This window comes from Thamnophis elegans, chromosome 3 (genome assembly GCF_009769535.1).
Source record: "Thamnophis elegans isolate rThaEle1 chromosome 3, rThaEle1.pri, whole genome shotgun sequence".
Classification (NCBI taxonomy): Eukaryota; Metazoa; Chordata; class Lepidosauria; order Squamata; family Colubridae; genus Thamnophis; species Thamnophis elegans.
In genome coordinates, this window is record NC_045543.1 from 45,214,972 (window position 1) to 45,227,135 (window position 12,164).

General features: G+C 39.4%; 1 protein-coding gene across 1 annotated transcript in view; it reads left to right on the forward strand.

Annotated features, from left to right (window-relative positions):
* Positions 1-8,587, forward strand: part of TBC1D2 (TBC1 domain family member 2) — a 31,325-nt gene extending 22,738 nt beyond the window's left edge. The window contains 9 exon segments of the mRNA XM_032214421.1: positions 520-892; positions 894-933; positions 936-993; positions 1,206-1,284; positions 1,286-1,327; positions 2,217-2,402; positions 2,601-2,700; positions 2,703-2,721; positions 3,194-8,587. Coding sequence (XP_032070312.1) covers positions 520-892; positions 894-933; positions 936-993; positions 1,206-1,284; positions 1,286-1,327; positions 2,217-2,402; positions 2,601-2,700; positions 2,703-2,721; positions 3,194-3,395 — 1,099 coding nt within the window. The 3' untranslated portion in view covers positions 3,396-8,587.
* The last annotated feature ends 3,577 nt before the right edge of the window (positions 8,588-12,164 follow it).

Below are 12,164 nucleotides of genomic sequence, written 5' to 3' on the forward strand. Positions count from 1 at the left end.
TTCCAGTGCAATGCCACAATTCTACTTCCTGCATTCTAATGAAAGCAACAAGAGTCGGCAGATGAGATGGTTTGTATTTGCACCAGGCTTCACTGTGGCTGGAAGCACGAATTTCAGATTCATTGTTTCAACTGATGGCCCACTGATAATGCTACATGTTCTTATGCTGCTCTTGCAATAACGTAGGTTAAGTTGAGGTTGGATAACTTAGCTTTAGTTGCTGGTTGTCACTTGGGTATTCAAACAGCAGACAAACGTAGCTCACTTTACTTGCCTTATTTTTGGTCCGTGTTATTGTAACAGCTAAAAACAAGTAGATCATTAGTCTGACTAATTTTTATTGAAGTGCATAATTATCAAATGCTAGGCTTCCTTCAGGATCTCCAAAAGGTGCCTCCATTTTTTTAAAAAACATTGTTACAATGTTTGTACAGTATGCTTAAAGACAATTCACATTTTCACTGCCCGCGTGGCCTAATAATTTGTCATTTCCCTAATTCTGTTCTTTCCACTGTTTAGTCAATATGATGATTACGGATTTATGACAATTCCTGAGTATGAAGCTGCAGACTGGAAGCTCTTGGCCAAAATCCAGGCCCTGGAGATCAAATGCACAAATCTGAACAAGGAGACCACGGAGAAACCTCTCTTTGAGCGATGGAATACCCTTGGGGAACTGACTCCCTCCTCGGAGCTAAAAAGCTTATTGCGGTGTGGTGTCCCATCAATGCATCGCCAGAGGGTGTGGAGGTGGATTATCAGCCATCGGTTAAAGCAAACACGCTGTCCTGGTCATTACCATAACTTACTCAAGAAGTGTGAAAATGCTGAGCACCCAGCTTCCCAGCAAATTGAACTGGATCTGCATCGCACGCTGCCCAACAATAGACATTTTTATGTCACCAACTTCCCAGCTTATTCCCAAACTCAGAAGAGTTTACTGGCATTCTCCTGGCAAAATCCAACCATTGGCTATTGCCAAGGTCTGAACAGGTGCCTGCTTACGTTTTTTTCTACTTCTTCGCTTCAGATGTAGCAAAGTTTTTTTAAAGAATCCTCAGGGTCATCAGCATTTTTTGTTGTTGTTTTCATTTTGCTGTAATTTTCAACATTGAAAATTCAGATTTGTGACCATCTGAAGTGTCACAGGTCTAATGTGTAATATGTTTACCAGATTTAGTTATAATGGTGTCTACTCCTCCTAGATTGGCTGCCATTGCCTTGCTGATCCTAGAAGCAGAGGAAGAAGCTTTCTGGTGCTTAGTTCATATCACAAATAATTTATATGCCTCACGATTACTACAGCAACACATTAATAGGCTCGCAAGTAAGTCTGTGGCTCCCTTCTGTGCTGAGGAACAGGATAATTACAGAATTTTATACTGTGAGAAATAAGTAATTTTGAGAATTGCTTATATTATAGTAGAATCTATTGGGAGGGTCTACAGAATAAAGAATAACAGAGTTGGAAGGGACCTTGGAGGTCTTCTAATCCAACACTTTGCTCAAGCAGGAGACTCTATACCATTTCAGACAAGTTGTTACTCCAGTCTCCCCTAAAGGCCTCCAGTAACAGAGCATCCACAGTTTCTGAAGGCAAGCTGTTCTCACTGTTAGGAAATTTTTCCTTAGTTCTAGGTTGCTTCTCTCCTTGATTAGTTTCCATCTACTGTTTCTTGCCTTGCCTTCTGGTGCTTTGGAGGATAGGTGACCCCCGCCCCCACTTATTTGTGGCAGCCCCTCAATATTGGAACACTGCTATCATGTCACCCCCTAGTCCTTCTTTTCTAGACTGGCCATATTCAATTCTGCAACCGTTCTTTATATGTTTTAGTCTCCAGGCCCCTAATCATCTTTGTTGCTGTTCTCTGCATACTTTCCAAAGTCTCAACATCTTTTTTTTTAATATGGTAACTAAAACTGGACTCCAAAATCCCTCTCACAGTTACAGCTTTTGATGCATATACTGTATATGGATTTCATTCACTAAAGTTGATCTTATTGCAATAGCTACAGTGTAAGACTGTATGTTGTTTCAAAGTGCTGGAATAATATTAAACATACTTTAAATGGTTCCAGACAGGAGTAACTAAAAAACCTCATTTTTCCATATAGATCTTCCTCTCTATAAGAATTATCAACCCTTGAGACCATAGAAATATTGAATAGCCTTTCTAACGTACGTGCTTATCACTACAATGTTTTGCCAAATCCAGGTAGATCAAAGAGTTTTCAAAGACATCTTATCAGAGAAGCTTCCCAGGCTGACAGCGCACTTGGACCAACTTCAAATTGACCTATCCTTAGTGACCTTCAACTGGTTCCTGGTTGTTTTTGTCGATAGTCTTGTCAGTGATCTCCTCTTTAGAGTTTGGGATGCTTTCCTCTATGAAGGAGCAAAGGTAAGAACGTTATATTCATCCACAAAGTTGGTTTAAGTGTCTTCGTATATTTTCCAGCAGCCAGACCCACTTTGGATCAATTTTCTGGACACCCTAACACGTTTATTGAATCTTTACATCTTTGTAAATTATTCAGGTGTGACTACATCCTTCCAGTAATACAGTACATGAAATCAACCAAGTTTCTTTTTGTCTCAGGTGATATTCCGTTATGCACTCGCAATTTTTAAATATAATGAAGAAGCAATATTGAAGATTCAGGACAATCTGGAATTCTATCAATATCTTCGTTTTTTCACCAAACTATCTGTGACGGCAGGTTTAAAAATGTTCTTAGAAGCCAAAGGCAGTGCAGGAAAACCAACACAGATCAAGTAGTTTAAATAACATATAGCTGAGGCAAAGGGGGATTAATAATGATGGTACAATAGCATCTCCCAAATATCGTGTTGTGCATACTTGCATCTTGTCAGGATGTAAGCACATAATGACAGCCTTTGAGAGATAATGTCATTATTCAGATGACACTTTTCCATCGTAGTTTGCTGCAGATGCTTTTGTCTTATATAAAGCTGGATTAACTGCATATAATAAATAAAAGCTTCCTAGGAATCTGAATTAGTGTGAAATAAGAGAGGCCTTTGGCAGAACAGCACAAACATGTGATCTTTGGACCGGAACTTTGCAAAACTGCTATATTTGAAGAAGGATCTTTCTCTTCCAAATGTCTGTTCTGCCAGAGTTGCCAGGTTTCTATTTCTTCTTTGGCTCATGTAGTTCTCCTCTTTCAGAAAGCTGATGAGCATCGCCTTCGGTGATATGAATCCATTTCCCATGAAGCTGCTTCAGAATCGACGTGAAGTTCACAGATTAAAAGTGGAAGCTGAGCTGAGAGAACTGGAACAGCTGAAAGCCCAGTATAGGAAGGAACAGGCTGAACACGCAGACAACCAACTAGATGGACCTGCGAGTGAGGAGGAAGAAGAGATGTAACTTTCAACTCTCTTGGCATCTCTAAACATTGCCTTTGTTTGAAACACAAAGGCAGCAGTTATTTATGATAAACATTTGGCACCTGGCGTAATGAATGCAGATGTATTGGATAGTTTGCAAGTCCACCACAAATAAGGGTATATCATGCCTTATTTTCACTATGTCTTTTCTGAATATTTTTATGGTGCAGAAAAAATCCTGGATTGCATTCGACTCAAGATTTTCTCTGACTCTAAATCATAAGAATCCCCTTAGAACTTAGTATGATGTACGAATATAGCCATTATGGTTTGTGAATCCTAATTTATGGCAGGCCTGCACAACTTGTTGAGAAGAAAGGACCATATTAAAAATTAAAAATAATTGCAGGTTGCATAGGAATACCCCATGCACTGATCAGCTAGCAGAGTGGCAGCAAGGCTGATTGTTGGCAGCATCACTAAAGCTTGGAGGCACTTGGCAGTATGTCTTTTGGGAAAGCAACAGGAGATCCTTCGTGATGGTTGTGCTTTTGGGGGGGGGGGGGGGCAGTGAATTTATTGATCTTTTAAAAAATGCTAGTGGACCTTCACAGCTGCTTGCTGGGCCACATATGGCCCACAGGCTGAAAATGCAGGCTGATTTTGGTTTACTAGTACCCATGGTACATTCAAGTGTGGCTTTTTCAGCCAACCATGGGCGAAGCAAAATGGATTAACCCAATGTTTTGATTCATATTTTTATTATGAATATACTACTTTTGCTTTCCTCATTTTATAGCAGGCTTTCTAATCAATTGGCTTTCCTCAGAGATTGGACTGTTTTTCAATCTTAGCAACTCTAACCTCTTGTTGGTTGGGGAATTCTGGGAGTTGAAGTCCACACATCTTAAGTTGCTGAGATGGGGAAACACGGAACTAGATGATTCTTGGGGTCCATTCAGGACTACCATTTTGTGATTCTATTACACAACCCATGATCCTTTAGGGTTGTTTCAAAGATATTTCCTTACTACATTCAGAAATGTTGTTTCAGAGATATTTCCTTAACACATTCATTCCTCAATGCCTTTAACAGTGGTGCAGCTTCTAATGTATTTGAACAGGTCTTAAAAATTCAGGGATATATTCAGAGATGTATCTGCCTTGAAGTAACCCATATTGAACTGTACATCACAGTCAAACAGAGTTACCGATAGGGAATGTTTTATGACATTTTATATTATGTTTATAAAATTTCACAAATTTCAATTCCATAGAAGTCATAGACCCTGGATTTGAATATATTCTACAAGGTAGCTCATTTGAGGTACCTTGGTTCAAAAACATTGCTCTATGTATAATGAACCATCCCACCTAGTCAAAGGTTATGAGAACAAGAATTTTAGTACTATGCAGATAGTTGAATTAGATTTTGTAGATTTCAGAATGGAGAGGGAGGAAAGTAACCACACAATAATCTTTCTTAATGAGATTTGGTGATATTTTTCAGCACTTTGCTGACAAATTTTCATGCCTGGGGCCAGGGGTGGGATGCTGCCGGCATTACTGCCGGTTCAGTACACAAGAAACTTTTGCACATTTGCACTTAAAAAGGTCTGCGCAGACGCAAAACGTTAGAAAGGAAAAAAAATACATTTCTGCAATGAAAATTGTTCTGTGCATGCAGAGAACTGAAAATTAAGATGGCGGCACTGTAGGAGAACCGGTTCAGGGTGTGTGGCAGGCCTGGGTTGCTGCAAGTTCCAGCGACCCAGGCAGCCAAGTTACTACTGGTTCAGCCGAACCGGTCCAAACTGGTAGGAACCCACCTCTGCCTGGGGATTAGAAAATAGAATGATAGGATTGGAAGAAGACCTTGGAGGTCTTTAAGACAGGAGGCCTTATACCACCCCTGTCAAATAGTTGTCCAGTCATGGAAGTTTTTGAAAACCTCCATGATGGAGCACCCACAACGCCAGGAGGCAAGCTGTTCCATTGATTAATTGTTCTCATTGTGCATCTTCTTTTCCCCTTTTTCTGTTACTAATAGATAATTGTAACACTTGGAATTCATGTCCTAATGCTAAGAGATAAGAGTCAAGGAATATATTAGGTTAAAAGCAAGAATGCAAAAGCCAAGGGGTGGGGGTGAGGGGGTGCCCATGTTAGGGTTAGCTCCCCCCACCTTTGCCCATTGTTGCATTTCCCACTACTAGCTTCTTCCTACAACATCCTCGGTTGCCTGCTTCTTCTTCAATCCCACAAATCTTCCTATAGCCTTGTAACCATTCTGCACTCCGTCCCCTAAATCTTTTCAAATTCATTCAGTCATTAAGATTGAAGCACTTTATTTATTTATTTATTTAAGTTGAAGGAGCAGCAAGTCAGAGGTTTGCTCCCCAAAAATCTCCCCCCCCCCTTTAGCAGAGTGGCCTTAACAAAGTAGAAGGACTCGTGTGACTTTGAAATTGATGAAAGATACAGGAAGCTGTTTCTGTGTCAACTAAAAAAAAATGCATGAAAACTTGCAGGGCATTTATTGTTAAAAGTTATCTTCAGTGTCATATCTCCCCCTGCTGATAGGTTGTGGAACTGCGACAAAATACCCCTACAACTGAATAAAAAATAAAATGGCTTCATTCACTTTGATCCTAACCTTGTTCATTTTTAGAGTATTGCATCTAGCATGCTGTGCAAAGTCCATCCCTGTGGTCAAACAACAGTGGACATAGGAAAAATATTTCTTCATAGTCTGCTCCATGGTGGAACCCTCTAAGGGGATTTAACATCTCAAGAATTGTTCATTAGCTTAAGAACCTATCTCTCTGTGTATTTTAATGAGGTAGTTAATTAAGTGGTGCATATCTGTCATTCATTTCATCCTCCTCAATTATGTAAACATTTGCCAAGGACTCCAATCTGAAATCTCCCATTCTATGATTGAGTCTTAACAACAGTAATTATCTGTGCTCAAACTAGCATCCTGTCTGAGAATGGAAAAGACTACAGAATAGGGCCTGAGGCAGAACTTTCTGAGAAGGCAAAGCCTTATGCAAGTCCTCCAGAATTGGTTGGGAGTTCTGTGCAAATTTCAAACAAATCACTTAGCTAAATTTAGCTAAATCTGCTGTAAGTGCAATCTTTCTCTGCTTTTTCTTATAGCTTCTATTTGTACAGGTAAAATTGCTTCTATTTTAATGACTATGTGACTCTTAAACATCCCGTCCTAAAAAGCGAGTTGCTTTCACAAAGGCCAGAGAGATGTTGTTTTCTTGTGAGATATGAAACATTTCTTCCGATTTATTTTTGAAGTTTCCCCAGCCCAACTGATCTGTTGACTGAGCAAAACTTCTGATTGTGCTAGCAAAGTGTAGATGCAGATTTATGACAGATATTTGTTGCTGGATTAAACCAGCAGAGAAGAGAGACAGTAGAATGAACTGGTTTTCTTGTCTGGCCAACACTTTTTCTTACCTGGCATGACAGACGCATGATATTTTATTATTGGCAACTACCAGAATAACCCAAAAAGTGGCTGCAAAGCAAAATTACCAAAATCCTCCATATCAGGTTTAGTGTGATACAAAACTATATGAAAAGGACGTAGAAGCAGAAACTAAATGATGCTACTAAAACCAGGCTGTGTGCTTTCCTTGTAACCAGCCATAGCTGATTCTCTATGCTGCTTTGTCATCTCTTGTAAGGGCACTGACTGTTCCTGAGCAACCAGATCAGAGTCGTCCGAGGATGCTTCCTTCTTTCCAGAAGTTTCTAATGTTAAGGAGCTTAAATCCTCTGATTCCCAACAGCAAAACAGGCTTTGCTTTGTGTTCTTATTTACCTGATGCAGAGAATGGATTCTTAAGAGATAGGCCCCGTAACATTTGTGGTCCAGTGCACTTTCAGTTCAGATTGGTGGGATATGAGAGAAGGCTACTACCCATCTTCCTGATATGATGTTGCTTTTCTCCCGTTTGTGCTAAATTCCGTAGTTACATATCTTTGCGACTAACCAGTTTTTTAAAAAAGCTTTAAATAAACAAATTATAGTTCATGTGTATCTTGTTGGTCTGAATGAATTTTTGCCTGCTTCTTTGCAAATTCCTTAGAGTGACATATACTGGTCTTGCGCCCCTCTTTTCTGATTCATAAACTGAATGGCCTCCTTTTCTTATTCCATCAAAACAAAGCTAAATTTGTTGTTGATTAATTAAAAGGAAAAGTGGAATGTAAATGTAACAATACTAACTATATTGTCATTTAAATGCATTGATTTGATTTATTAAATTAAAGACACTTTTTTAAAAGTTCCCTTTTAAACCAAGATGGGTATTTTGCACCATTCCTTGAGATATGTGGGGAGGAAGGTGAAGAAAAGCATTGACCTCCAGAGCTCATTAAAAGCCTGAATTAGGTTTCATTCCCAGCTACCTTGATCTTTGGTTTCAGGTGTAGGTTGAGAAACATAGGATTATCTTTCAAGAACTGCTTTATAAAAAAATTTCATTTAATGACCATTCATTCAGTGATCATTCAAGTTTACAACAGCACTGAACAAAGGATTTGTCATGGCTAGAATAACAAGGACTAATCATAACACACTCATGGTCATGTGAACAAAATCAAGGCTCATGCACATTTACAACTGCCACCACCCTTCCCCAGCTGATCTTCGTCAGCTTTGCCTATGTCCCCTCAGTTGGGTTTACCACCTTGGCCTCATATGAGGAAGGTGCCTTGAAAATGTCCTGCAAGCTCACAGGTGGGTGCCACGATGCTTTATGCGACTACCACCCAGTTTTTTCTTTTAGGAATCATCTGGGACTTCTTTTCATGAAAGGTAGCTCTAAATGGCATGTTAAAAGCCCCAGTGTCACCATTGCAAAAGAAGGACCCGACCAATAGTGGCATGCATGGGGCAGGGGCAGGTGAATGTAGTGGGTAAACGAGCAGCCAGAAGGGTAGAGATGGCCAGCAAGATAGTTAGATGGGGGAAATTTAAATGGAGGCAATCCCTTATATCTTTCAAGAATGGGTTTCCATTTGGATGGGTCTTTGCCTAAAGACCATATGACATTCTCTCAACAACAGCAAGTGGGATTGCCAGAATTACGTCAATACGTGGACAGGCTGTCATATTTCACTTAAGAATCATATCATTTGTTGACTGTTGAATGCAAGTTGTGTTTTATTATTTTATTTTGTTCACTTACTGTTTGTCTTTTGGTATTGCACCCCCCTCCCTGTGATTGTAAGCCGCCCTGAGTCCCCTCAGGAAGAAGGGCGGCCTATAAATCTTAATAAAATGTCTATTAAAAAAAAAATTAGTGATGGTATTGCTGGTCTCAATTAGCGTCCTTTAAGTGAGGATTACCTGAATAGGAACAGAGATCATTGACTCATGTAAAGCACAGCTGTCTATTTGGGATGGCATCAACCACACAATTGCAGATTAGTTATTCCCAAAAATCATTTTATTGTATATGGGAAAAATACTTTTGTTTCAGCTTATTTTGTTTGTTTGATTTGATTGTAATACATTATCACTCCATGCAGCCATTTGGATAACAAGATGGTAACATACCTGACTACCTCTTACTACTGTTGCCTACAACTTACAAGTTCAACTAACCTGGGTCACATTGGAAGCAACTGAACACTGAATGAAAACTGAAGAATAATAGCAACAAAGAAATAATAAACTCACCTGTAAAATAAATCTTTTAAAAATCACTTATACTTGCAAGCACTTGTGCATGTTTAATAGTAAATGTTATTCATTAATTTTACATTCTGTTAAGAATGTAACTAATGTAACTATTGATAGGTTTTTTTAAAATTATCAATCAATGCATTAAAAGCTTGGTTGCCAGTCTGGAAACCTCTTGTGCCCATCATTGGAACTCTACGTAGTTACCTAAAAAAACTACCGTAAGGATAAAATTAAAAATCTACATGTTTTTTTCAAGAGGCATGAAGACATCAGATGTCTCTATTCTGACTCTATACGCGTTCTTTTAGCTTTGGTGACTATTGGAATGTATTACTATTGGTACCCTGAAGTGGTGTTGTGTGGTGCTAAAATGATTCTATTTAGATTATACTGCATGTGTGAGAGACCAAAACAATAACCCCAGTTTTTCTCTAATATGCTGCCTTTGCCTTCTATAAGAAAGAAGAGTCAGAATGTTGTAGTGGCTGAGGTGTTATACTAGTACTAGGAGGAACCAGCACTAGGAGGAATTAAGTCCCTCTCAGCCTTGTTGATCCACAGATCACCTACCTTATAACTGTCCATCTGATTTTTCCTGAATATCACCGAATTGCATCTTGTTGCAAAGGCCCAATGTTAAATCTGTCATGATACTTCTGAACCCTGAGCTTATCTTCTTAGGTGTTAGCATTTCTCCCCATGTTTGGGTCATTTGCAAATCTGATAGTATCCCTTCTCCCCCATCATCTGAGATTTATGAACACCATTGAAGAGCACCGCATCCTGCACAGAAACACAAAGGGGGGAAAAATGGTTCCCACCTGACTAGATAAAACAGACAAATCTGGTCTGGGATTTCAAGGGTTTCCACATCATATTCCTAAGTGTGATGTTCAGCAGACTACCTTGGATGTTATCGTTATGCAAAGTCTGTAGGTGATATAGCAAGAATTTGGTATACACACATTGCTAGGAATAATGCTAAGTGTTTTCGTACTTTATTTACTTATTTTATATCAATAGCTACTCATCTCAACAAGTAATTATGGGCAGCATACATCATAAAACATAAAAAAACAATTGAAAGAGTACACGATTAGAATATGTGGCATCAAGTAAAACTGTTACTATGGATGTTAATGCAGCTGGGAAATGGGCTCTTAGGGCCAAGGTTGGGCTTACAACTAAGTCGTCACAGTCTTGTAAAAGGTCAGGATGGCCAGGTTTATGCTGATATTTGAAGACAGAATATTCCAGAGGGCAAGGGTTATGGCAGAGAAGGCATGTGTCTTGGTTCTTGCCAGTCAATATTCCTTGACTGATGGGACCACAGTATGCCCAACCTGCCTGATTAAATTGGATGGGCAAAAACACCAAGGAGAAGGCAGTCTTGTGAGGTAACCCAGCCCCAATCCATGAAGGGCTCTAAATATGATAACTAGCACCTTGAATTATACCTAAAAACATACTGGCAATCAATGTAGCTGACAAAGCAGTGATGTTACATATATTAAATAACTCATGTCCTTTACTACCTATACAGTCACATTCTGCCCTGGTTGAAGCTTTAATTTTTGTTACCTCTGAGTCCCCAGCTATTGCTACTGCTTTTAATAACATCTGACTATTTTAGGCAGGTTTAATTCTTTTCAGGAGCCAAGGTGGCGCAGTGGTTAAATGCAGCACTGCAGGCTGACTGCTAGATCAGCAGTTCAGCGGTTCAAATCTCACCGGCTCAGGGTTGACTCAGCCTTCCATCCTTCCGAGGTGGGTAAAATGAGGACCCAGATTGTTGTTGGGGGCAATATGCTGACTCTGTAAACTGCTTAGGGAGGCCTGAAAGGCCTATGAAGCAGTATATAAGTCTACTGTTATTGCTATTGCTATTGTTTTGTTATTAGAAAGAATTGGGACAGAATGGTCGTGTGCATTTCCTCGGCTTCAAAGACACACAAGTCTGCTTCTACAAATACAGTAATGGTACTATTTGAGACCTGAGAAGTTCTCCCAGGAGATCTTTCAAACTTTTGTGGGAAACACCCAGAACTTCAGAGTATGCTTTTAGATTTGCAGTCTAAATCCAGCTTCATGTGATGTGAGAGCTAAAGCAGAGGAGAACAAATCTGACTCCCTGTAGACTTTTTCAGATTTCTTCCATAAGTCCTTGACCTGGAAACATACACTGGCACTGTAATAGCTAACACCAGTATCAGGAACAAGCTAGCCTTACAATAGTTTATTGATTTCTCTTTGTTTCCATACACAGCTAAATAAATCATCATCCTTGCCAGTAAGTAGCAAGTTGATAGCTACCAAAACAATTGGTAGCTATCAACTACCAATAGCTACTATTTAACATAAGCCATCTTTACCAAGGTTAATAATTTACTATTCTTTATCTTGACCTTTGTCACTGTGATTGCATTTAATGAGGGCACACTAACATCACAGGTTAAACTTGCTACCAAAGATAGTGTGGATAAAATATGATTTCATCAAAACTAGAGCCTTATTTTGCTGACCCCAAAGACAGAGGTTTTGAGACAGGTATTGAAAAGTTTTAGATCAACCAGAGAGACTAATAATTTAAAAAACCTTTCAACCACTGGTTTTGTTGATCTATTTATTTCAACCCTTCATAACACTATTTAATAGTTCTATGTGTTTTCCTTAAAACTGAAAACAACCCAGTCTCCTAGATGAGTAGACTACAACTCAATTCAATCCAAGGTTATACCGTATTTTTCAGAGTATAAGACGCACATTTTTTCCTCAAAAAAGAGGCTGAAAATCTGGGTGCGCCTTATACATTGAATACAGCATTTTTTGCCTCCTGAATCCCCGCCCCTTCACAAAATTGGCCGTGCATACCCTTATAGATGCTTTCAGAGAGCTCCTGGGGGCTGAGGAGGGCAGAAATGAGCAAAAAATGGGCCGTTTTTTGCCCCCCCCATAAGACTCCATAAGGCTAGGCATGCAATTTTTTTGACAAAAAACAGGCCTGTTTTTGCGAAAAACAGGCTGTTTTTTTTTTCCATTTTGTCCCCCCCACTCAGTCCCCAGGAACATTCTGCAAGCCCCCTCAAGGCTATCCAT